The sequence below is a fragment of the Aplidium turbinatum genome, chromosome 1 (assembly GCF_918807975.1).
Source record: "Aplidium turbinatum chromosome 1, kaAplTurb1.1, whole genome shotgun sequence".
NCBI lineage: Eukaryota > Metazoa > Chordata > Ascidiacea > Aplousobranchia > Polyclinidae > Aplidium > Aplidium turbinatum.
In genome coordinates this window covers 41,890,102-41,917,608 of record NC_137472.1, presented here as the reverse complement: position 1 = coordinate 41,917,608, position 27,507 = coordinate 41,890,102, and the positions used below count along the sequence as shown (strand labels likewise).

General features: G+C 37.4%; 2 protein-coding genes across 3 annotated transcripts; one reads left to right on the top strand and one right to left on the bottom strand.

Annotated features, from left to right (window-relative positions):
• Positions 1-930: 930 nt before the first annotated feature.
• Positions 931-25,802, bottom strand: LOC145779868 (uncharacterized). Its single transcript, XM_082591538.1, has 18 exons — positions 25,649-25,802; positions 22,746-22,854; positions 22,330-22,403; positions 21,949-22,097; positions 21,286-21,343; positions 20,101-20,163; positions 19,490-19,605; positions 19,037-19,139; positions 18,133-18,210; positions 17,399-17,937; positions 15,360-15,412; positions 13,941-14,039; positions 13,614-13,658; positions 13,290-13,344; positions 12,122-12,200; positions 11,342-11,381; positions 4,610-4,675; positions 931-3,333 (listed from the first exon to the last, which is right to left on the bottom strand). Exons 1-18 carry the CDS (start codon positions 25,748-25,750, stop codon positions 3,272-3,274), a joined length of 1,890 nt encoding a protein of 629 aa, XP_082447664.1. The 5' UTR covers positions 25,751-25,802; the 3' UTR covers positions 931-3,271.
• Positions 7,207-12,686, top strand: LOC145779876 (uncharacterized). Of its 2 annotated transcripts, XM_082591556.1 has the most exons (6): positions 7,207-7,340; positions 7,813-8,667; positions 8,899-9,022; positions 9,319-9,417; positions 9,748-9,891; positions 12,467-12,686. In XM_082591556.1, the coding sequence occupies exons 2-6, from the start codon at positions 7,863-7,865 to the stop codon at positions 12,471-12,473; spliced, it is 1,179 nt and encodes a 392-aa protein (XP_082447682.1). In that variant the 5' UTR covers positions 7,207-7,340; positions 7,813-7,862; the 3' UTR covers positions 12,474-12,686. The 2 variants fall into 2 exon arrangements, with proteins under 2 accessions (XP_082447682.1, XP_082447676.1); XM_082591550.1 differs by lacking the exon at positions 12,467-12,686 and having other exon boundaries at positions 9,748-9,950.
• Positions 25,803-27,507: the final 1,705 nt, after the last annotated feature.

Here is a 27,507-nt window from a genome sequence, read left to right as displayed (position 1 = left end):
AGCTAAGTCATTTTGTGCTGTTATATACAGTAGAATTCGCCTATAACGGCACCTCTAGGGGATTACAAAAACTGACGTTATAGACGAACTACCGCAAACTATTCCAAAACTGTCTTTTGATTAAAGAAAGAGGTGTATAATCCAGTCAGGTTTACTGTGTACCACCAAACTGACAAAAGTCACGCAGAAAATACAGTAAACAAAGAAATTGTTTAAAAAAAATAACCTACAGCGAAAGGTACAGGAAATTTGCGCAATACAGCTCGTGATAGTGTTTCACGCGGGAAAAAAGTTAAATCAGTTAATTAAAGTCCCTGCTGCGAACGACGTAGCAAAATAAAGGGAAGACATTTTGCAAGCATCAGCGCTAACTGGATTAAAAGACTAAGCCATCACCTTCACCACGAATGGTCAAAGTGACGTTATAAACGAACAAAAGACGTCTGGGGACCAATAAAGGGTGCTGTTACATGCGAATTGACGGTATAGGCGATGCTGTTGTAGCCGAACTACAATGTACGTAAAAGATAGGAATTCTGCCGGGACCGAGCAAAATGTGACGTAATAAGCGAATTGACGTTATAAACGAAGCCGTTATAGGCGAATCCTACTGTATAAGTAGACGAGATAGTTTTATCATATCATGAGACAAGGGTGAATGAAATCTAGAGATAGATGCTAGAGGTGAACAAAACTAAAAAAGTTTAAGAAGCACTGCATTAGGGTACGGTTACTTACGGTTTCCTGAAATTATAAATGTGAATATTTTTCCTTCACATTGAAAGAGGCCATAACATAACACTTGTTTGTCCTATTTGTAAGAGCCATCACTAAACATAGGAGCCCACTAGTGGTTTTCGGGGGGGGGGGGGTGAGATGGTGCTCACACGGCCCTGGCTATTGCTTCGGTCAGCAACACACACCTTGAACTGGTTAATTTTAATACACGTTAATTTTACATTTCGTCATTCACACACAAGTGGCTACTTTGGTAAAACAAAAGCAATTTCAAAATACGACGCCAATCAACACTATGCAGGATATTGACTTTAAGTGAAGGTTGCACACGTAATAAAAATTGTTTTGCTATTTCGTTGCGAACCACAAATTTTGGAACAATGCATAGGCTAGCTACTAAAGCCTACATTGAGCAAAGTGCATGAACGATGATTAAATCTGTTCATGCCGCAACAACGATACGATCATGAAACAAAGGTGATTACAACGCTTTTTACAAAAAAAAATCTGCTATTGACAAAACATGAAATCAGAACTTTAAAATTACAAGAAAAATGATTTTAAAATGAAAAAGATAATATGCAAATAAATAAATACAGCAAGTCATGTTAATTATTGAACAGTGGACGACGAAAAATAAATTATGAAAAACATGCATAACCTCAGTAGTCAGTAGGCTTAATAAAAACAAAATCATTAACGCGATTCAAAGATAAAAAATTGAGCTTTAAACAACAGCGCTTCATTGCACTTTTGTAGAAACAACGCAAAGTCATAAAGGTGTTGCATATGCAGTTACAGAAACAAGTGTGAAAATTGCAATGCAAAAAAACTTGTGAACTTCGAATTTAATAAAAATGGGTTAAAATATAAGTCACACAAACTAATTATTTCTAGGTTTTAAAGCAACACATGGCCTACGACTATAATGCTTAAATTGAAGAAATCCTACGAAACATGAAAACAATGAGCTTATGAGCTTCAGCAGAAAAAAAAAGCAAACAACTTGAACCAAATGCAGTAGCAGTTGGAAGCCTGTTCAAGTGTTCATGTCCTTTTCTGAGAAAAAAACATAAAAACTTCTAATTTACACCGTTATGACCCTTGGATAATTTAACAAGACCAAGCTCTGTGCAAAACAAAACGTAAAAGAAAGAATTGCGAAAATGGAAGCTGTGCATTCAACCTAAAGTGGTAGATGGAACAGTAGTGGCAACTACCCTTCAAAGACACAATTTAAGCAGTCCATCTCAGTGTCTGAGAAGCTTTAGTGGTTCAAAGAAAGATTAAATTTCAAAATGATTTTGTGAACCATAATTGCAAAATCAGTAGTCAAAATCTTACCAAAAGGGCAAGCATCTTTTTTACTTTTGTCAAATGTCATGTTAAAATTGAATTTGAAATGCACTGATCAGTGGAGGATTCATTTTACATCAACACCCTTTCCGTATTTTGGGCCACCATACCTCGGGAGTTGTAAGACCTATCGGGTCTTACAACTCCCGAGATCCTCCACTGAACTCCCGAGGCACTACAACTCCCGAGATCCTCCCCGAACTCCCTGAATCCTCCACTGATCAGTGGAGGATTCATTTTACATCAACACCCTTTCCGTATTTTGGGCCACCATACCTCGGGTGTTGTAAGACCTATCGGGGTTTTATGAAGTTCAGCAAAGTTGGTAAAAATCTACCACGATTACGACGTGCTGTCCCTTATTTATCAAAAAGATGGAGACACCAAAGTGTATGCTTGAAGTAGTTCAGAAAGACATCTGGACTTAAAACAAGACTGTATGGGCAGTGAACATCGGTTATAACATAAGAACTTATAAGGCTAGGGCTGCTCTACACACACTTTTTTGTCTTAAATTGTTTAGAATTAATTGCTTGTCATGAATGTCAATTCGAGTGAAAAAAATCGTTTTAAACAGATCTGAAGCGCATGATGAAAAAACTGCGATGTGTACAGCAAATAGCATTGCCAGTTTGTTGCATCATTATGTGCCATCAGCTGCGTATAAGATGAACTTTCATGCTGCCAATCGACAACGACTGCTGCGGGGCAGTTTTTTCTTCGCACCCGCATCTTAAGGACAAAGGTGATACCGGGAAATGCACTACAATAAACTTTAAACTGAACTGCAATAATTCGTTCTTTATACAAAAATGCGCCATTTTCTACTCTAAACGTAAAAAATTGTCTTAAAAAAAAACAAACTAATAAGGTATTGTTTTTCATTTTTAGGTCAAATAAAATTCCCAATTCATCACATCAGTACGTTGACTTTGTTCAACATTATTGAACTTTCAGGTTGGGAAAATAAGTGAGATTATAGATAACGACATCATTTCAGAGGCAATATGATCAAATCTGCTTAAAGAAACAACTGACTACAATAACGCAATGACAATATTTAACACGGCAAAACAACCATTAATGTCCTCAAGCTAAACAACAACAACCCCCACTAAGACAAGGATAAAGTAATTCCTAATTTGCAATAAAATAAAAACACAAACGGGAACACTTTCTATTTTGCTGCTGGTGATACACCTTTTTGTTTAGGAACCTTTGGACGAGCCAGCAGGAAACCTGAAACACAAAATAATTGTGAAATTACAACAGAAGGGTGGCTTTTGTCATGGCCAAAATGTCTTCAGGATAAACACAAGAAAAATTTATAATCTTTCTGAACTAACGACGCGATTTGATAGGTGTTTTCACCCACCCAAGAAATCAGTCTTTTTTTACATCGATTCAACGTATGCAGACTAAGGAGAGGAATAATTTTCTGGCTGGGTATGGTTCATCGAACCATATCGATAGGACAGAAATTCAACTAGTGCTTAAAATTTATACGACAGAAGTTAACACTTCTTAGTGGTGAAATTACATTGCTTCTGAGCAACCACCGGCACAAATAAGAGAAAACAATAACATTTAAACATAGCCTGAAGCAGGGGCGGATCTACCGGGTGGGCCTGATTGGTACAGGCCCACCCAGATTGACAGTGGGACCACCCAAAATCAGATTCATGAAAAACAACATATTGATGTTTAATACCGTAGCCTACTAGAACAACCAAGTGGCACTGAATTGTCTGTGGCATCACTATTTCACAGCATTTGTAAGAGATATTTGGTAACACTTAGTTTTTGTATCCTGGCACGCCGTGGCATTATTGGTGAAGGCCCACCAAGATATTTCTTAGGCCCACCCATAAATTACGTTCTGAATCCGCCACTGGCCTGAAGTCGACTATATTCGCAAAACAGCAAAATAGTGATCAATCAGACAAAACACACCTAAATGGCCGAAACTGGTCTTAACTTTAAAATTTTTCACGGTAAGTTTAAAAAGTCAACAAACAATACAATGCGCCAAAAAAAGAACTCCCGTGGTGTAATATCGACCCTTAAAACAAATAGAAAATGATAGTGACAGAAGGATCTAGTTGATTTTTGTTTAGTTTCGTTGGTTTAAGGCAACTGAGTAAACGGAACCGATAAACACGGATAACCCTGCCACCAAAAGATCAACACCAGTATTGATTTGCTGTTATGAATGAGTTTCTGACAAAATCAGACAATTTTGCAGCTACCGTTGCGACCCAAAACTAAGTTAGTGTATTTTAGAACCAATGCACGTTTCGACGCAACGTCAAAGTCAGATGTCGAAAAACATCAAATTTAATGCACGTTAATTAATATGTTGCATGATTGCATCATTTAAAAAAATTGTGAGAAATTTTAGCATGCACTACACCAGCAATACAAAGTTGAAAACACTAGGCTACAGTGAAAGTATTTTTTAGCGTAAAGTCAATTCCATTCACAAAAATCATTAGTATATGTGATGCTGACTCACCTAGACCACGCCCCTTACGAGGTTTAGATTCTTGTGTGGCTGCTTCTTGCACAGACTTCGGCGTTCCTGCTTAAAGCAATTGTTAGTCGTATCTAAAGTTTACACACAGCGCTTACACGAACAAGACCACAAAATTTGTAGTATATACATTGATTCAACGTCTGCAGACGTTGAATCAATATAAAAATGATGGAAATTGCTGTCTGGGATATTTCAAAGTAGTGTTAGCCTACGCACAATCAAGATCCAGAAGAAAAAAGTTTAAATTCAAATAATAATATTGAAAACCAACGCAAAAAAACTATTACGTTCCCCCTCGGTAGCTGAAATAAAAAATAAAATGGAGTCGGCCAAAAATACACAGAAACAAGGCGGGGTCGAACTCACGACGCAAGTAGACAATGACATATAGCTACGGTACTTTACTCTTCAAGTTCAATTTGGTTAAGATTCAGCATCAAAAGGATTTTGAATAGTTAAGTCAATTGCAGTAGTTCCCGCCTTATCAAGTCCATCTCGGGACCAGACAATCATGGGCTTTATGAAGGGTCCACGTCTATTAGGCGCTGACAGTTAGGCGCTGGTCTAATAGGCGCGCACACTGTGGCGTCTGGATATTTAGGTGCGGAGCACTGTGGCGCCCGGTCATTTAGGTGCTATTCCTAGTAAAGTCTGCAGGTTGTATCAGCTTGGCAGGTAGGGGCGTAGGGCAATGCTTTTCACACAAAATATTATATGGAACAGAAAAATATGTTGTTTTGTTAATGCGTGTGCGTTGTTGGTCATGGCTTCAGTGAGTGAAGTTGCTTAAACCGGCAATGCTTTTTCACACAAAATGTTAAATTGAACAGAAAAATATGTCATGGCTTCCGTGAGTGAAGCTGCTTAAACCGGCAATGCGTTTTCACACAAAATATTATATTAAACAGAAAAATATATGGGTGAAGCTGCTTGAACCGGCAATGATTTTCACACAAAATATTATATTATTGCCGTAGCCAAAATAGGACAGGCAAAGACTATGGATCTGCCACGTAGGAATACTTCCGTAGGATTACTTCCAATAATGTTCGGAAGCTTGAATAATTTATTGATAAAGCTTTCACCAACGCAAACCTGGACTAACAACACATAAAACAATAATAAATCAATAAAACAACAATATATTTTTCTGTTCAATATAACATTTTATGTGAAAAGCATTGCCGGTTTAAGCAGCTTCACTCACGGAAGCCATGATATAATTTTCTGGCAAGCTGCCAAGCTGTTACTATCTACAGACTTTACTAGGAATAGCACCTAAACGACCGGGCGCCACAGTGCTCCGCACCTAAATATCCAGACGCCACAGTGTGCGCGCCTATTAGACCACAGTGTGCCGCCTAATTGTCAGCGCCTAAAAGACTTGCTCCCTTTATGAAGGAGTGGGCTTATAAAACGAAATTCAAACTATCGTTATTCCCGTGCAGACAAATGACGATGGCCGATCGTGACTAAAAGTTGTGTAATCTACGGTACAAATAAAGCGTACAATGTGATAAGAATGATTCGATTCTGCGATAAAAGTATTTCGAATGATGTATGGCAAGTCACGTCACAAAATTAGCAGCGATATCTTAAGAGAATGGACAGATATTGGGGAGTACTTGAGTGGGAACCGTATGAAATGACTTCGACATCTAAAGCGAAAAGAGAAAATAATAAACTTGACGAGTTTAAAGTAAGGTAATGATGGAAACATGGAAGCTATAGTGAAGAATGACCTGACAAAAAATAAAATTTGAAAATTGAAGATGTCAACGATATTTGATATGAGGAAGTCGCTGCAGACAAATGGTGGTCTCTGATGTTTAGTAATGAAAAACATGCTCTTTTTGAAGCAAAGTAGATAGTAAGGGAGCAATTTCTGCAATATTAACCTAAAAACAATATATATTTTCGTACCAACAAAGCAAGTGTAATTTTGTTAAACTGGGCTATATCTTGTTTCGCCATTTCAAGACATAAATTCAAGAAGGAAAAAAATCAACCAACAGAGCTCCAGTTGTTGTACACTCGATTGCCTCACAAATCAACGGTCGAAAAATGAATGAATTAAAAACAAGATCGGCAGAACAACCAAGTGTGAAGCTATCAACGGCTAAACATAAAAATGGGAATTGAAAACTTTTACCTAATTTTAAGAAAACTTGTTGATTGAAACCAAACTAAACTTTGCTTAATTCATTTCATTTTTAACCTGTGGTAGCCCACTGCTGAGTGAAGGCTTTCCCCTTTTCCTGCAAATCTATTCGATCGTATTAATTTGGCTTAATACGGTCACATAATCACAGAGGGGCTGAAATATTCTACCCTTCTCTAAAAACGAGTGAGACATTTACATTTTACAATCCCTATCTGACTGTGCAAATGGCTGTAAACGAATCAGATTATTAACCGTTGGATTAACAAGGGAGAGCCATGGTATATACAGGATACAATAAAAATGATAAATCAATAAATATCAAGCTTAAAAAATCAACTATGACGTCACAAAATCACGAACATCACAATACTTAGTCAGTGGTCTTTCTGCAAGGCAATCTGCTACGATCAAGCAGAAAAAAAACATTGCTACAGGGAAATAGCTCTTCCAGTGGCACCAGTTGTAAAAACATTACTTAAAACTTTAAAAGGTATGCCTGCAAACCGGTGAGGAAATCTGGGCTGACAGATGACTTAACGAGACCACGTGAGTGCTATACAATATTTCTTAGTCAGGTATACGCTAGCGTCAATTTCTGTCAAAATCGTTGTTATTCGAAAGATAAAACTGCAAATTACTCGTTACTCCCATATTGCTCGACGTGTTTGTGCAATCGACATAACTTCGTGTAACTATAGCGGTGCATCTGGGGTTGACATGACTCTAAATTCATCACTTAAATGCTGAGCAGTTAGCAAAGTACGGTACCCGCATCGTTATATGGAAAATGTTTGGTTGCGAAAAATAACTAAATAACTGCATCGCGCCGTTTACTTAGCGTTTCTTCTTGTTTTCAAAAATAAAATCACACAGAGACTTTGAGTAGGCAATATCTACCGTAACCAATGAAGGAACACATTTGCGTATATTACGACGTTTCAGAGATAAGTTAGAAGACGGAAATTGTTTTTTATATTATTGTTCAACGCTGAGTTACAGTACTTTTTTGGATATTTAGAATGGTTGACGAAACCGAAGACAAAGAAAACAAGTTGTAGATATTGAACTATGGTTAAGAGAAGTAATGGTCTACCAGGACACACCAGGTACAGTCAGTTGCCTTGCCCACCAATTCATCAAAGCAAAGACAGCAAGCATACAAAGTGTCAAAAGTTACGAAAAATATCGGGGAAAGAAGCGTATGATGACAGTAAGGTAGCACACAACACGAGACGGCACAAACCAAAATCGCGCGCAACACAACGGTTGAAGCAATCGTCAAAAATGCAAGTCGACAAATTTAGAATCGACGAAGAACTGTCCGACAAGTTCATACTCAAGCCCAAGTTAAGTGCGAGCACACGTTGCGCCAGATGGTTGGTCGGTCTTCCTCAGAAACATAAATGGTCAGCTGAGACAACGCAGTCAACAATTACTATTGACGAAAACAATCATACAAAAGTCGCAAACAGAAAGAAAAAATTTAGAGCGGAAAAAGTACCATCTCATGCAACTGGCAGCCAGAGCCAATCACAGCCAGTTGCAATGCAGGGCAGAAGAGTACCGAAAGAGCTGCATGTCAGCGCCAAACAGGCAAGTAAATGCTCGCAACGAGTGAACTACTACGACCAAAGCCAGGTGAATACGAATGAAATTCAACCAAAAGTTTGCCAAGTGTCGAAAGGAAAGAGTTGCAGCAAATATACAAAACCAAAATGTCTGTTCCAACGTTACTGTCGGCCTCCAAACTTTTGTCGACAATGCTTGAAACGAAGATGGGAAAGCACATTAGACAGAACAAGACCGAATAACGATTACGCTTACTATAAGAAACACAGAACAGGCTATTACATAACAAAGAAAATGTATAGAAGTAAGCAGTGGCTAGTATTCAGATAACTTTTTTAAAGTATGAGTTTGTTCATAAGCGACACCAAAAGTTGTCCAGTTTAAGAAAAATATAAGCCACAAATTTTGTGACTATTTTAATGAAATTAAATTTACACAGAATACCTTCAGACACTAAATTATATACAGAAGAGAGATATCGTGTAGCCGCTGTTGCATTGTCAGGCGACAAATAAATAAACTGTTGTTTCTTCAGGACCTACCTCACTGGGTTGGGCAATATTACAAGTGATTAGGCGGCTAGGAAGGAAGAGAGCCTATCCTCTCGCCATATTGGAAGTATTGAAGAAAAAGTGGGGTTTTCCGAAGCTCAATCTATTGTGAGTTTATAGAACCTTGTCTGGCAACAACGAATTGCAGAATAGAAGGCAATATTCCACAAAATGCACGCGTGTTGAATTGGTCATGGGAAATAGTTCATATCAATCTACAGATAAGTTCTGCACACACTTAAAATACAACTTTACTCTATATGCATGGAATGTAGTTGTGATGTACTGTATATTATAAAAATATCGTGACGACATTGCGCACGTAAAATAGCCTACGTAGGTAGGCGATGAGGTAAAGGTAACTTTGGTGTACAAATTATTGGGTAACAAATCCTGGTTTGCAGAGAACTGAATAACGCATTGCGAAAGATGGAGAAGTCAAAGTTATTGTTTTGTCGGATTAAGATGAACAGGCATTACCCCAAGTTCCAAGTGGACACCAAGTTAGTAAAACCGAACAAATTTACATGAAAGTAAATATAACAGCAAACAGTGCACACCATTTCGGCCTACCGGTCTCCTCAGTGCAGTACACTGGTATGGCCATGGAGATATAAACCTCCATGTGACATTTTCCTATTTGTGGTACGTCAGCACCAAAAATAGTACTACTGCCAACCTTGCCAAAGCGCTCAAACTGCAAGCAGTGAGCTTTGCGCAATGCATAGCAAGGTGCCTCCAGTAAAGTGCTCAATCGGCGTAAAGTAAATATAAATTCTTTCCCACCAACAACAAAACAATAGCTGAGCAATAACATTATATCACGTTTACAGAGGAAAAGCAGTGCTTTGCAAGCGGATGAAAGAGTGCCCTAAGAAAGAGGTCCCGTGCTACAATTTGCAGCGTAGACGCCCCAGATTAACATTCCGTTCAGCACTACCGCACGGCGTGTCGGTGAAGACCCAGTGGAGAGAAAGGTTGAAGGAAAAGTGATGTTTTTTGTTGTTGGACAAATTTCAAGCTCACTTTGTTGCCATACTGGTCTGGGTAGAGCGCGTATGTGATAGTGTCTGCCAGAGTATACATTAGACCAGTGTTACTCAACCTTTTTTGGCCTAACGCCCCCTTTATGAACTGGCAAAATTTTACCGCCCCCCAACAAAAACGATTGATTACGAAAAGCGAATATAAAACAATAAATACTATTAATACTACAAAAAGTGCTCAATGCCAAGCAAAAGGCCAAGCAGCACGAATTAAATCAAATATAGGCTAATTACCAGTCTCTAAAACCCTTACAGCCTGTTTTACCCTAAAACGTAGATCATCAAAATGTCCTTATTCAAATAGAATTCTATTTCTATTAGAATAAGGACGTTCTGATGATCACCCTGTTAGGGTAAAACAAGCTGTAAGGGTTTTAGAGACTAGTAACTATATTTGATGAAAAGCAAATATACTGTATATTTGCGAGCATAAAAACAGTATAGGCCTACAGGCCAGTAACTGGTAGTCAGTGTGAACTGTGGACCTTGGGCTTGGTAAGGAAGTGCCAGTTTCTTCACATTCGGTGTAAAGCCAGTGAGAAACATTCGAAGATCACCTCTTATGGATATGTCAAGTGGGTTTCGCTGTTTGGTATGTAGCAGAACAACACACGTGAATCCCTTTTCCACCAGGTATGAGGTAGGAAATGCTACCACGAAGATACGAGCTCTTTGACGAAATCGTTACGTTGGGCGGTAGATGGGTAAAATCAGAATGCATCCTAATAATCTAAACGCCCCCCTTAAGCCGACGTAATCATACCGCCCCCCCTGCAAAATCAAAACGCCCCCGTTGAGAACCACAGCATTAGACTGAGATATGTCATGATGTAAAAAAGCAGCAATAAACACTTGAACGCAAATGCCTGTGTTTCATTGTAAGTTATGCAAACTGCCTACTTTACGATTACAGAGACTTCGAAGCAAACTTACTGAGATGCCTAACAAGACGTTAAGAGCTTAAAATCCAAAAACCAAACTGCAAACTCATGTTCTTTGATTAGCAAACTTTTACGAAAACATCCTGTTTCCACTTACTGCATATTCTACACCACCATCCAATGGTGGTGTAGAATATAATTTTGCTTTATAAAGTTTGCATAGAAGATGGAAACAGTATAGTTTTCACAAATATTTGGTAAACAAGCAACATCAGCATAATTTTTGGATTTTGGGCCCTGTTAAATTTTTTTATTTGTGGTCAAAGGCTTACTCAGCCAGCGCGTTCTGAAATATCTTATCCGGTGAATCAATTAAAAAAAACGGTAAACCCCAGTTTCCACAAAAAGTTTTTTGACAAAACCTTTATTGAAAACTTACATACAAAAACTCTTGTTTATCTGCAAACAAAGTGAAATATTGTCACATCAGCAAGCCTTACCTTTGTTGTATACTCCGCCAGATCTATTCTTAATTGGTTTCTGTAACAAAATATTATAGTGCATCAGTATATACAGCCTTGATGCACAGTTGCACACCTCGATGCTCACGACATTAATTGGGATTTTGGGAAGTGTACGTCATATGTTGTATTTTACAACTTTCAAAAGCAAAACGACGCTGATGAAAAACCGACATAAAGTCTCTACTGTTGCAGAAATGTCTCATGCTGAAAGTGCAGGTTTATAAACTATAAGGTAACATATTCGTTGCAAAATAAACGCTTGTAAATTCAAAGCAATTAATTCGGTTCACGAATATATTTCAATAATAGTGAAAGGAGTTGTTCGTGTCTATCAGTACAAGTCTGGACACTCGGTACAGAAAGCTTGTGCGTTTAGCACAGTAGTTGGGTCGCTCCCAATAGGACGTACTTACATCATGGTTCCACTGTGGTAATAATGGGTCTGCTACTATTCGGTGAGTCCGATTCGGTGAGTTTCTATCCTAACGGCAATGATAATTAGGCTACGGTACCCGATAATTTTTTAAAAAAATTAAAAAAATCCCCCGTTAAGGAATCGAACTCACCGAATCGGACTCACCGAAACGGGCCATTCCGGGTAATAATGACGCGGCAAACAATTGCTCCGGTTCCATGCGTATCAGCGTGTTATGATCCGCATGGAAGGGCAAGACAGCTGCCTTTCCCTTCATTCGCACCACAGTCCATATGTGATAATTACATGCAAAAATTTCAGATTGAGCAATTTAAGCATACCTTGCCCTTGCCAAAAAAATGTCTAGGTTTTGTCTCAACTGCTGTTTTGGAATCAACCGGAGCTGTTTCAGTCACAATTCTGCAACAAACCAGCTTTGATTAGCTTTATTTACCCAAAGCAAAACTTAATCAGATGTACTCAAATTAAAGTACGCAACATCCAACACAACTTGATTTATTATTCCACCATCAAGCTTATTTTTAGCCGAACAGCGTTTCGGGTGTCACATTTCTAGAGAGTGAAATTAACTATTTTTACAGTGTTTAGGTTTACTATTGTGTTTACTACTACAGTGTTTACTACAGTGTTTACTATTTTTACAGTGTTATTAACTATTTTTACAGTGTTTAGGCGTCTATCGATGTTCTTGAATCAATGCAAAGAATGATTTTGTTGTCTAGGAATGTGACAGCCAAAGTTTTGCAAACATTTTTGCCCGACTGAAATGAGTTGTCGATTGTGAAAAGATCAACTTAGGCCTATTTAGTTCTGAATTTAAATATTGAAACAATCGTTGCTAAGAAGTTGCACGAAAAGCATCAGCAGACACGCTGGTTGACCTAAATACAAGGAAGACCTACAATCTACACACATTCGTACAACATTGAGGATATCAACACTTACTGAAACCGGAAACTGTGTCATTCTGCTGAAAGCAGGAATGCTAAATAGAATCAACAAGAAAATGGATAGCCATTCAAAGATATATTTGTATCTTTAAAGTTTTAAAAGAAATGCACCCCTTTTCTATTTGAACAAACTTTTTTGTGTTCACCTTAATATCTCAGTACACAACAAAAGAGAAACAAAAATAGCAACATTTCTGCTGCATCCATCCTTTCCGTGTATATAAAGACAATATCACGCAAAAGCGTACCATTGTTTTGCTATTTAAAAACTATTTTTAAGTAGAAACTTGCGCGATGCAGTTTCGTGCCAAAAATATGAATGTGACCTGCCTGTGCGTGACCCAGGCAACAAAATATGCACTTTTTGTATTGACTCAATGTTTGCAGACGTAGAATCAATTTGAAAGGGCGGATTTCGCAACCTGAGAACTCCACAACTTCCTGGTTGGCACTGAATACAAATGAAGTCGCTTCCTGCTTACGTAGATTAAACATAAAACGTACAAAAAATGATGTCAATTGATTGAAAATCACATACTCAGCAGATTTGGAATGTAGATCCAATTCTTTGGATTGTGACGACGGCTTCGATTCTGAAATACAGCCATTGCGTGGACGTAGGAGACGAAACTCTCACGAAGTTGAAATTTACAGTAAACCATAAAACGCTAAATAATTGACTCAAGACTGCTGTAGAAACGCATATTTATACAGCACCATCATTAAAAAGTGGTTTAAAACATCAGCATTTTTAATTCGTTGAGACTTCAGATTTTCTCAAGTATCCTACAGCAAGAAAAGCTGATTACCCTCCCAAGAAAGTATTCAGACAATAAACCACGTTCTCTTTACATAAACTCACCTTCTGACTTTAGAATATAAGAATCCGACGTTCTTTCTGGAATAGCTGAAAAAGTAGTGTACCAAAGTAAAAGCCTATAACAAAACAAAAATTGATAGATCGATGGACTACATTTCAGAAAAGCAAAAATTCTTTTAAAATAAAAATGCAATTTCTCTAATTCTTATGAAGTCTATGACACAAATAAAATGAAACGTGGCAGGCGCCACAAGATCTGTTTTTGTTTTTTCGTTAAGTAAAAAAGAGGTTGCAAAAATAAATTAAAAAAGTTTAAACTTTAAAATAACACTTATTATCACGCTCTGTGTTTGGAATAAAGTATAATACCGGGCATTTTTAAAGCAGACGAGGCGTGCTGATGCAATTCTGGAGGTTCTTCACCATTACGATTGAAATGGTCCAAAGGCTGGGGAGATTGTCTCGAACCTAATAAATTGGAGCTTGCATGAATTTAAATTTTGAAATCCACTAATTGAAATCAATAAAATTCTAAAAAAGAAACTAAACAATACCAGTTGAAGAGTGGTATGGAGCTTAGAACCGTGTAATTACTAAACATGCAAGTTATAAGGGACTAGTTCAAGCGAGCTATTGCAATCCACGCATGTGCTGTTCGACCCGATTATTGCATCAACTTTATAATGATAAGGACACTGTGGAACAAAACACACTGTTCTGTAAAATGTAAACTCCAAGGTGGCAATTTCCCAACTAACGATACAAAGAAGTGCATAATAAATCACCCACAAGGTTCTATTCAGTGTACACTCATTGCACTGTAGCTCAAAAAAGCCGAAGCAGTGTCAAAGTCTGTACTTTATATGTGTATCGTGTATGCATAATCTAGATTATTGTAATAATAAGAACCATTGTGTGAAAAGGAGCGATCTACTTAGCAGTCAGCACAAGCCTGAGTAGTGAGTAGTCACTAGAAGTAAAAGAGCGAGCAATGACGATTCGCTAACCATGACGGTGTAGCCTACACGCTAGTCGCTAGCCATTAAGACTATCCAATCTACCACATATGTTTCTCGACAGTCAATTACAAAGTAGCAAGAATCGACAGCGATGGACACGTATTTCGCTGTCAATTTTTGCTGCTGTACAATCGGCTGCTGAGAACAATAAAAATCATGTTTCCTTTTGCGTCCATTACGACAACATAAAGCACGTTGTGATTAGAGATGCAATACAACAGACAACTAAAAGCAGAAACGCGGCATATAGTCATCGGGTCAGATACACCCATTAACTGGCGTGCTCTGGAGCGGTGTCGAACCGACTTTCTTTTGAGCATCGCGCATACGCTCTCTGATGGGTGATGCTGTAGACATAATCCAGTATTTTCGTTTGAACAAAAAAAGTCAATTAAATCGATTTCTCACTGTATCAATAACATGGCTTCAGCGAGCTACAAGCGATTTTGTTTCACTTTGATATATGACATATTGACATAATCACGAAGGCTGCTGTTGGATTTTAATATAATAATCGATTATATGATGACCCAGTTGACCCACAACTTGATATTATACGCCACGACATTATATGATGACCCACATATATCGGCCCACAACTTGTACCATGCAATAAAATGCCAGAAAACGATACATCAATATGCCTGATATACAACGATAACCTATGAAACTTAATAAACAAACAGACATTGACTCATATGGAAGTATAAAACACTTATTCAGTTCAGTGTAAACAAAAAAAATTACGACAACGTACACCAATATTTACCTGTGTTTGGATTTGTTTCTGCTATGATTGCGATAGTTTCTGCTTCTAGTAATCTATCAAAAATCATAATTTGTGATTACAAAATAAACGCTTTGTGATTATTAGATCAGAATTGACTTTATGAAATGATACTCGATCAGAACAAGTTGGAAAAAATTGTGATTGGTGAGAATTTGTAGAGCCACTGTTGACATCAACACTACTGTATAGAGAACCATAGGCACAGCAAGTTCTTTAAAACATAAAGCATTAATTGATCAATAAAACCTGTAGCATTTTCCTGCGAATGTAACCCGTTGAAGTTTCGTTGAAGGAAAACTGGCTATACACTCCTACTGTACAGTGCACACCATAGCTGTGGGAGTCGTACCAAAAGTACCAAACAGAATCAAATGTTTCAAATGTAACCGAACTTTTAAAGCCAGGATTGGATTCATTAGCCATTCAAGAACTCATCGTTAGCGTTTTTTTTTTTTTTAATGCGAAGACCATCATCCTCGACGACGAGGGGATAGCCATCACCAGACAGAATACATTTTAAGGACAGACGCCGATTACAAAAAACACCAAAATTGTTTTCACTCCACAAACCTATTCATTGACCTAACACCTCTTTCATTGTCACCAGAAAATCAAGTGAATAAGAACCGTTTAACTGCACAACACGTCAGTGGGATATACACAATTACACATGGTCTTGTACATCAGCTTAAGTAAAGAATTTTCTCCGAAAATTATTTTTTTTCACTTTCAACAAAGAATTAAGAGTGTGTTCTTGTGGGACAGAACTTTCGTCGAAGCTGAATAAGGAGCCACAATTATAGGACAGAAAGAAATAGACATAATAACATTACAAACTGAGCTACAACGATCCTGTTACATTGAAACAGAAGCCAGAGAATTAATGTTGATATACATTGCACAACAAAACTCGTGTCTTTATCCGTCTATTCTAAGAAAAAAATACCAAAGTTGAAACTTGTGACAAAATTTACCATATGTGTCAAACCATGGCTATAATTGCCAGTTAAAATAACTATTTATGACAAAAGCAATGACCTTGGACCTTGGTATGACTATGCTTATGTGTTATCGTGTCAAATATGTGGTGCTCAAGAGAACAAGTACTGACCCAAACAGCAAAATCCGTTATTTCTACATTGCTGTTTGGGAAGCAACCATAGCAGGTTGCTGAAAGTAGATATAAGGCTTTAAGTTCTGAGTCACATTTTTGTTTTCTGTGTAATAGCCCAGTGAAAGTAGCGCTTCCGTTTAGAACTATCCAGTCACACAGGTTGTGCTTAGTAGGATAATAATCTACTGTCTACTCCAGAGGCTTTCAAACTGTGCGTCGTATGAACTTTCAAAGAGCGTCGCACCAAACACTCAGTTACCTAACTAAAAATGTTCATATGAAAGAGCTAATCCTTTTTAAATGTGTTACGTATGCTTAACTTCATCCTTTCAAGGCAGCAGACTGTTAACCGATGCTTAATTCAGAAAGACTAACGTTAGCCTAGAAGCATTGACAGTTTTGCCATGACTATGATTACAACCAGATGTTGATTGAAAGATAAAAATATTGAAAAATTGTGTGTAGAGGTAGCAAGAATTTTAATAATTTTCAACAAAATTCACAGAAAAAAAAACAATAACTCAGCATACAGATCATTGATTTCTGGTCTCGTGTATCTACTGTCCACATATGGCACATAAGACAACTTCGTCAATGTCATCAATCGAGTGCGAATTCAGCAAATTTTTCCGAGTGCGTCAGACAGGAAAAAGTTTAAAAACCTCTGGTCCACTATAAGCAACAACTTTAATTCAACGCAACGGACGCTGCCTATTTTCCAAAAAATATACCTTCGGTGACCGTTTAAACAACTGCAATTGTGCGTCTGACTCTAAAGTGGTTAATTTAAATTAACTGTAGATGATCATGAAACTACATCTGTGTAACATCACATTTTCATCTGTGTAACATCACACTTTCACAAGTGTTACGCGCATGCACATAATGAGCAATAATATATCACCTGGAATGACGATTAGAAGTCAGGGCCTCATTGGATTCTGTAAATCTTGAGTCAGGAGAATTTCTTAATCTTTCTAGTTTGTCTGTTGGTTTTGAAAGCAGTTCTACAGGAGCGTTTAAAAAAGAATGATTTTCAAAACTGGAGTTCGATTTTGGATCGGACTTTATCCTCATAACATCATCCTTAGAACGGCAATTTGTCGAGTAATCGTCAGTACGGTGGTTCATAGGCTCAAAACTAGATACGGGTCGTGGTGGCCTTCCGGCTCTATGTCGGTTGTTGGGCAATGTCTGATAGCCTAGACTACCCAAGTCCATTTCAACGTTTTCATAATTATTTCGGGTGGTCACCACAGGCTTTCCAGTTTTCTTCTGTTGGATTTTAGGCTCTTGTGGAGGCTCTTTCCGTTTAATTTCTACATTTTCGTAGCTCGTCGAGGTCAGTGCTTTCGAAAGCTTTGAATTCAACAACTTTCCAAGCTCGTTCATGTGTTTAGTGAATAACTCTGACACAGCCAATTGAACAAATTCGTACTGATCCTGCAAAACGATTTCACATATAAGCACGAGTTGAAAATACAAAAACTTGCAATTGTTTTTTCTTTGCTATAAAATTCGTATTTGAAACGAAGTTAACTAAACTCTTTTCAAAAATAAACAGAAATTACACACGGATAACTACAACAACCACCAGAATCAACAAAGCTTTTTAAGATATGCATATAAAATAACTACCTTTGTTTGTACAATTGCTGGCCGCTGAGTTCGCATTCGGGAAACAACATCGAATACTCTTATGTTGGCTGTCAATTTCTAACAAAATATGATTGATAATAAGTCTTTATCATAGAGCAAACGTATACAACATAAAACGTACTAGATTAAATACAGTAAAAAGTAGAACCCTACAAGACCCCTGTACATTGATGATGTAAAATAGGATTGATTTGCTGACTGGGACGTCGTCCCAAACATTGTGACACGTAAAGTTGATGCTTAGGTGTACAAATGATCTTTAACAGTGGCCAGTGCAGCATGTTGAAGTTTTCGTTGCCCAATAAACGTTTTATAAATTATCGACACAAATAATTCTTAAAAAATGAAATAAACTGGATTAGTAGTGGACATAAAAATCCAACTACATTTTTTCACTAATTTTTTGGAAGATAGATGGTCTTGGAATATGTGAGTGATCTATCAAATCGTTTAAATAATGATATTATTTGAAGACAGACTGAAAATCGCTTTCCAGATGAATAGCAATGGCGAAACCAAAATGACTTTTTACGCAAGCATCCGATGAGACCACAAAAGCAGGAACTTTTGCAAGTGATTGGCATTTAAGCTTAACTCTTGTCTCGAGTAGCATGAAGGCAACACCAATTGCTAAGTTAACTTGATATCACTGTACCACTGGTGAACGCAACATTAATATAAAGTAGAGCAACATAGCTGATTATATTGCGTGGTGCTTTATTATATCCGGTACGCCAAAGCTCACAATACCGATAAGACAAGAGCTAAAAACCTGCAACAAAACAGCGACAAACCCAAATTCTTGAAGGGTAAGTATTTGATTTAAGCAGCAGACCTGCGCTTATATGAAGCTGGCATAATAGACCATAAACGGTCAACATACCTTGTGTAAAAGAAGATTTCTGAAGTAGTCAATGACAAGAACAGCCCCGGTTCGGCCGCAACCAGCGCTGCAGTGGACGCACAATGGAGAATCAGAATCACAACTGAATATTTGAATGAAAGTTTCGTGATTAATCAAAGTTCGTCGCAATGCAATGCGAGCTAGCAAAAAAAACCCTTATTTTAACATCATTGATTCAACGCTTGCATACGTTGCAGTCTTTTGATCTTTTTCCAGTAAATAACACAACAAAAAGAAAGTTGGCGGTGGTCAACAAAATCTAAAATAAAATTCAGAAGAAAGAAATTAAAAAAAGAAATTTGCATGCCGGCTAAATTATACAACCCAGTCACGGCCAATACATCAAAAATTTCAATACACATTTTCACTAAAAGTCAGAAGACAAAGCGCAACAATGTAGAAAAAAAAATCACACAACAAACAAATCCCCACCTGTAATCCTGCAGACTTCGAGCCGCAACAATCATACTGATGATTTCATCACGAGTGCGCGGCACACCGTGGTCAGGCCACGCGGTGTAATGAAACTGACACAAAGTTCGCGTTTCCTGAAGTAAAAAATCACGAATTTTACTTCAAACCAAGTTTTTCAGATTGCAAATAAATTAATAGGAAGTCCTTTGAGAGACTTATACAGAAAAATAAATCAGTTGCGTCACAACATAAATAGTATCCTAAAAGTTTAATTTGCGTTAATCGCAAGCACAGGTTGGTCTGCACAGAAGCTCAGTCACTGCAGTTTTCCGTGACGTATGAATATGGAGAGTGTGTATAATCTAATGAGGAAGTTGCAGTATCACTTCATAATTATACACAACGAACCACTCATATTGCTGTGGCAGCATAATTTGAAGCTTATTGCTCCATTGAACAATACTCTACTGTATGCATGTTATCAAAGCGAAAGTTTGTATAGTTTTTCCAGGGAAAGTTAGTCAAACTAACAACCAACGTGTGTGATAAAGCGCAACCTCTTAACGACCTGCTTTATAATTTCCTGGAAAAAGTGTTTCTAGTATACAGTAGTAAAAACAAAAACTTACTTTTCCTCTTTTAGCAATGATAGTTCGCTTAGAGTAACATTTTGATGACATTTCCGTTGTAGTCTATAAAAAAAGTTCAACAAAAAAGTTATTTGATTGTACTGCTATGTTTAGAAGGTATGTACCGAGGTATGTAGACAAGCGGAGCACGGTCTACATTAATAACATATGAAATTAAATAAAAATTACAAAGTGATGCTAGCCACATTAAAAGTTTAAAAAAAAACGTTACAATTTCAATGTAACCAAAGCGTGATTTGTTTTATAGCGTTAAAGCAATGGCTACAAAAAATGTGATGTTGCAAACGCGACATATGAGCAATAAACATTAATTAGATACAGACGCAGTGGTTAGGATCAAACATTTGAACTGCATGCGTTACACCAGTCGTTTCCAACACAGCAACGTTTATTTACTATTCAAGGAAGCTTCCGTTCACACCGAAGTGTCATTCTACGTCTGCGACCTACGCAGTATTTTTTGCTAGACCCAGACAGCAAATCACTCCTTTTTATACAATCATGCAACGTCTTTAAGCGTTACATGAATGTGTAACAAACCTCGTTTGCTCGCCCGGGAGTAGCAACAGCAACGACTGAACTCTATCACTTTAAGAACTAGTATTTAAAATTTATGGTATCGTTGCACACACTAAGTGTCTGTTGAAGTAACACAAACAAGAAGAAAAATACACCTTCATGTAGAATTAGATGAAAAACAAAAAACTAGTCAGAACGTTATGCAATCGATAAAGATCTGCAGATACTACAGTACACCCTACTGCACTGAGGAGGCCGGAAGGCCGAAACGGAGTGCGCTGTCTGCAGTTATGAACGGTCTTAGTTTACGCCGATTGAGCACTTTACTAGAGGTACCTTGCCATGCATTGCGCAAAGTTCACTGCTTGCAGCTGGAGCAGTATGGAGCACTTTTGCAAGGTTGGCAGTAGTACCATTTTTGGAGCTTAGGTTCCAGAAATGGGAAAATATCACCTGGAGGTATATATCTCCAGGGTCGCACCAGTGTACCTACTGCACTGAGAAGGCCGGAAGGCCGAAGCGGTGTGCACTGTCTGCAGTTAAATGCGTCATATATATTTGTGGCCTTCATAGTAATGACTGGTGCTTCACTTAAACTAAGACACAACATGCTCGTTGAACACTGAGGTCACAACTAAAACATACCAAGTTGACAACAATGTCGCCAAAAACTTGCACATCGCGTTCATCAGAGGGCCAATACCTGAAAGGAAATTAAAAAGCATTACACAAGCTATTGGATAATTCTTGTATCTACTACACATAAATGTTTGAACCCTAGAGAAATAAAACAAAGTAACTTCAGCGGGTTTAACATGATGTATTACATACACAAATATAACATAATTAAAATAAACTCAAACGTTTTTGACACGTACATGTGTCCTCATCAGGAATTACATATCTGCAATATAAATAAATGAAAATTGTAAGGTAAATTTGACTTTGCATTATAACTGTAACTGTATACTAACGACACTCCAGACTGAAAAGCACAAACTGAACGAGTGACACAGGAATGATTACACGTAAATTATACGGTGCAAACAGATCACATGAGATGTAAACTACAGGCATTTGACAAACAATTAGAACACACACAAGAGGAACGATGAGCCACAGGCGAATAACTGCCGGTTGAGAGACGGATTATTACGTTTGATTCTTAAGGCTTGATTCTATTTTAATTATGTTATATTTGTGTATGTAATACATCATGTCCCGCTGAAGTTACTTTGTTTTATTTCTCTATGGTTCAACGAAGCAAACTCTCTACCAAAGCTTTAACATAAATGTTTGATTGCTTACCTTTCACACTTTCGTTTGCCGAGTTCCACCTCCCGACAGACCATGATTATCACTTTTACTTTGTAGGTCCAAAGCATTCTCCAAAAATCATTTTTGGTTTGAGGCAATGGACCTTGGGAAGCGATGTAGCTGTTACGACCATCTGGTCCCTGTTGAATGACAAATAATAGATCGTAATTCACTCAGCTGTCAAGTTTCGCATATTATTGTCATATCACTTTTAGTCCAAAAAATGTGACAACAAACAAGATAGATTGTGTTGCATTGTGACCACATCCACATCGTATCTTTAAAATCAGAGATAAATAAAACAGTCAAGCAATAGTATGAGTTTGCTACGAATTCGATACAACATCCGTTAGCTAGGGAAGCAATACTCGCCTGAATAAAACTTGCGTTGATAAAGTCAGATCTACACCCATCCGACAAAGGAAGCTTAACTCTGCTGTGATCAACTGTACAAAAAATCGAATTGGTAGTTATGTTGAGGAGGCAATACGCTTGCCTATTATCACTTTTCAGACTTAAATTCAACCAAGGTTACTATACAATAAGCACATTACTATAAAATATATTTTAAGCATCATTCGACCAAACCAAAAACTCTGTAACTGTTGGACCACAGCCCAGTCTAGACCAGTCAAATACCATACAATTGAGACATTTTAACTATCCCATAAACACAGATAATTAACAACATTAATAATGATGAATATATTACGTATAGGTTACAAGAATGGTAACAGTTCATCATTGCTCGTGTTTGTGCAGTCAATATGTTTTCACAAAACACTTACAAGGTAATATATCTTTGTAGCGACTTTTTGTCTTGTTGTCAACATGTGCTCCTGCAGTGGTTTTATACTTTGGATTCTGACTGAGTACTTGTGATTGTTTTTTGAGTTCCTGTAAAGCAGCAACATGTATACCGTAATATATTATTTATGGTATCTACGAGTCACAAAGAAAATGATACACTATTTGAATTTGGGCTGAAAACGCTTATTATAGGCTCATAGCGAAATGGCCCGTTTCGGTGAGTCCGATCCCTATTCGGTGATTTTTTCAATTTTTTTTTTAAATTATCGGATACCGTAGCCTAATTATCATTGCCGTTTTAGGGTTAGAGGTTAGGAACTCACCGAATTGGCCTCACCGAATCGGACTCACCGAATAATAGCAGACCCGCGAAATCGATGCTTAATAAATTACGCTAAGAGGTTTGATTGTTGTGCAATATGCCAGCATTTCATGAATGAATAAATAGCAGTACCACACTTCATTTGTGAAGTAAAATATGTAAAACAATATTAACACAAGTTTCTTAACACCGTATATACTCATAATTCATTGCAAAGCTTACTGAAAAAGTTGCAGGTCAATGTTAAGCATACTTTTATGATGATGAATCACTTTTTAAAACTGGTACAAATACAGTAGATATCTTAAATTCAGGATCTAGATTGCTTATTTGTAAGCTTTGTTGACTTTGTTGTGAAACAGGTAAATGAAATATAAGGCCTGCTGGGAAAGGAATTCAACTTCTTTGCAATGAGGCAGTAATTTGGATGACTGCAAATGTCAGGTTAGGGAGGTAAAGTGGCCACTACAACTAACACACAGAATTTTGTCCGAGTGTGAACAATGCAATACGACAGTGGTAAGGATTTTAACAACCTAAACATAAGGCTACGGTACCCGATAATTTCCTTTCAATCCAAGCTGTAAGCCACACATTTGTTGATCCAAACTAATCATTTTAAGTATTCAAAAGTACCGTACTAACTTATAGACATTAAACATGATTTTTTTTGTAACATTTTCTTTTTTTTATTTTTCCTTCATTTCTTAAATTTTTCTGAAGGTGTTGCAACTGTGCCAAATTTCTTTCAACTCAATAACTTACTTCGGTCACAAGCACGTTTTAACGTTCGCGTTTTGTCGCTTCTACCTTTTTCTACACATTTGCTATGTTGACGTGAATTGTTTTTGATATCATGATCAAAAAAAAAATGAACTGACATGACGAATTCAAGCACGTTTTAACGTTCGCGTTTTGTCGCTTCTACCTTTGCTATGTTGACGTGTATTGTTTTTCATATGATGGTCAGAAATAAAAACAACTGAACTGACATAACCAATTTTAATTTAATAGTTCAAACATTTTATTTTTATTCCTTTCTGCACGATTTCAACGTTTAACGATGTGAAAACGGCAATTATAATTAGGCTACGGTACCCGATAATTCCCTTTCAAAAATAAAATTTCAAAAACTCGCCGAATAGGGCACTCGCCGAAAAAGGCTCTCGCCGAATAGGGAACTTGCCGAATCGGATTAGCCGAATCGGACTCGCCGAATCGGACTCGCCGAATAGTAGCAGACCCCAAGTTCCTAGTCGAGAATGTCTGCTCACACAAATATGTCCAACCAAACAAACTCAACATTTTTTTTTAAATCTTGATTTTCTGGAAATTTGTTTTTATCCAGCTGCTGATAAAAAAAAGCACGAGAAAAAGATGTTGCTGCTGGCTTAGCAGAGAAACCCAATTAGCTGCAAGTGAGCCGGAGCCTCACCAGGGTTCATGCAGAAAGAAGTGAATAGCAATAAGTCATTTACAATTGCGGCAAAATTTTGAAAGCGATAGTTGAATTTACTAGGAAGAAAATGAATGAATGCTCGACTATCACTCATTACTATATTATACTCTGCAGGCAATGACAGTTGATTTCACAATTATTTTTAACAATGATTTTGACTTTGCTCATCTGGCTATAGCTTGAGAAAATACTGTCTTCATTATTTAAAAGAAAAATGCAACTTAATCATTATGATTTCTTTGTGTCTGAGTGCCGAAAAGAACACATTGTGCAACAAGCGTATCATGGGCCATGGGCCGGACTTTGGACACCCCTGCCTAAAGCATTTTAAATGGTCCTAAGTGTTAAAAGATAATGAATCTTTTTTTTTTCAAAAACCTTCTGCAATCTTTAAAAAAAAATTGCTTCTATGCAGTGTTTTTTTAAGGTGTTTTGGGGGACCGAAACGGTACCCCAAATTAGAAGTTCTATGAATTTCTCACATGCAAGTGGCTAAAGGGACAACAAAATGCAGCTGATGGGAGTTGGTATGCAAATATCTGCTCTGGTAAAAAATGTCATGACGTCATAGATTGAAATTGACGAAAAAGATAGGGCGAAGTAGCTGTTGTTTTAACTTTGCCCTTGCTTTAGGCTGCTATTTTCTGTAGTAAAGGCACAAACACATTTTGCTTGGTTGAATACCATTGATACACTTCACCCTATATGTATTAGTCGATTCCAATATTTGACGTATATTCACTTCATAATACCTCGCAATACGAGGAACAGAAGGATTAAATCATATAGATAGGAATCTCATTTATGACCAGGGCGGACACTTGTAGACTAGCTCTAACATATGTACGGTACCGTATCATGTTCAACGATTACAAAATTATTTTGAGAATTAAATAAAGTGAAAGTGATTAAGCTGCAAATTGCTTAAACAGTACGGTACAAATACAACAAAAAAGGTTGATTTGGTAGAGGTGACAGATTTGATGGCAAACCAGAATATTATGACCAAAGATCACGCAAACTATTGAAAAAGCTTGCATTAGATAACATGGACACAAAAATATAAAACACCACAATTGCACAACACAAAGCATATCTACCTGAAATTCTATTCCAAATCCATCTTCAGCATCACCTACACGTTGATTGTAAAGCTTTTCGACATTATTAATAAAATCATCTATTATCCCCTCATTGATCATTGTAGGTTAAAAAAGCATCCAAGATTAGCCCTACTATTAAATAACAATAGGAATCCACAATATACGCATATGCTAAAAACTAAAAAAAAGTGTTAGATAAATGTGGTAAATTTTATTACCAGTACGGTACCGGTATCATGACAATAGATAAGCACTACCGGTATTTATAGTTGGTCAAGTCAATCAGATTAGCTATTTAACATCTCTTCAGCCGATCACATTCTTTTCTTAAGCTTTTCAGGGCATGAATTTTGAATGCTGATGACTTGCTATATTATCAAAAAAAGAATGTTTTAAAAATTCACTGTTTCCTACAACTGATTTTCTAACAGGCAAAGCTAGTTTGATAAAGAAAATGTCAGAAAAGAAGTCTTAGTACAGTAGTATATGAAGTCGAAGTCGGCCAATCGCATAATCGGTTAAAGCATAGGCGCTGGGTTTTGAAAAACGCCGGGGGGCAAACTTTCTAGCCGACTGATTGCTTACATTCAAAATGCTGATGTTTGTTTGTCAGCATTGATGTTTTTTGCGTCTATATGCCATTGTATATCGCCAAGCTTTATAATGTAGGCTCAGGCCTCGAAATTCACGGCGAACATCGGACATGTCCGCCGTCACAGTATGTGATGTCCGCGCGAAGTACCATCTAGATCGGTTATATTTGTCCGCCGAGAAATAACACAGGTACAAGCGATACAAATCGTCATTGCATAGCACGAACAATTGTTGCTATAGTATAATTTCCAGCGCTTTCTAGCGCGCATCTAGAAAATGTGAATACTGTATCCCTTAACTTCCATTCAAGGAGGAAAACTTTCGATTTTTACATTGCTTCAACGATTGATGACATTGAATCAGCGTAACAAAGGTGAATCCTTCGCTAAGAATCGATAGGAGTACAGGTACTTCTCTACACTAATCACGCGCAATTTAGTTCAAGTTTACGTCACAATGTCTGGCTTTGATCTCCGAGTAATAATGATACGGCAAGGTTCAATCAATCATTTTATTTTTCGTCATTAACGCGTCCGGGACGAAAAAGATACTAACTACAAAAATCGATATAAACCTACCAGGTTGGTTACTAAATTAGATTATACGAGTAGGCTATTATATCGTATTCGCTTCAAAATATGTCTATTAATTTATAAAGTTTTCCATGGTTTTGCTCCGAACTATCTGGACACTTTGCTTGTTCATTATAAACAAGTCCTATGAGAGGGGGGTACGGAGAGTACGGCGTACCCTTGAGGGCCCAGGCCTGTGATTGTTGGGGGGCCCAAAATTGTAATTTTATAGTTTATGCGCAACATTTTTTGGTTAAAACCATCCTAAACAACTAAATTCAAGCATAAAAGTTTTTATTCGTTAGTCCTTGGAGGGGCCCGTAATTTAGCAAAAAGGCCCAAAATGGTGATTTAATGCTTTATGTGCAAAATTTTTCCGTTAAAAGCACCCTAAATTAAATCATAAATGTTGGTTATTCTCCTGTCCGAGGGGGTATAGTGTAGCAAAAGTAGGGTTGAGAAAAATCCGTTTTTTTTTTAAAAAGTCCTTGTGTTTTTAGGCTTTTTTGTTTTTTAAAAACTATTTGAAAAAGGTAGTTTCAAGCTTATTCCACTTCAAAATGAATTTCGGAGTTGGAGCATGAGCCGAAGTTAATGCTTTCTGAGGAGGAGCGGATCCGGAGTCAAAAAAAGTGACTTCGTTCACCTTTGCTAGGCATGTGGTGAATACAAAAGTTAATGAAGAAAGGT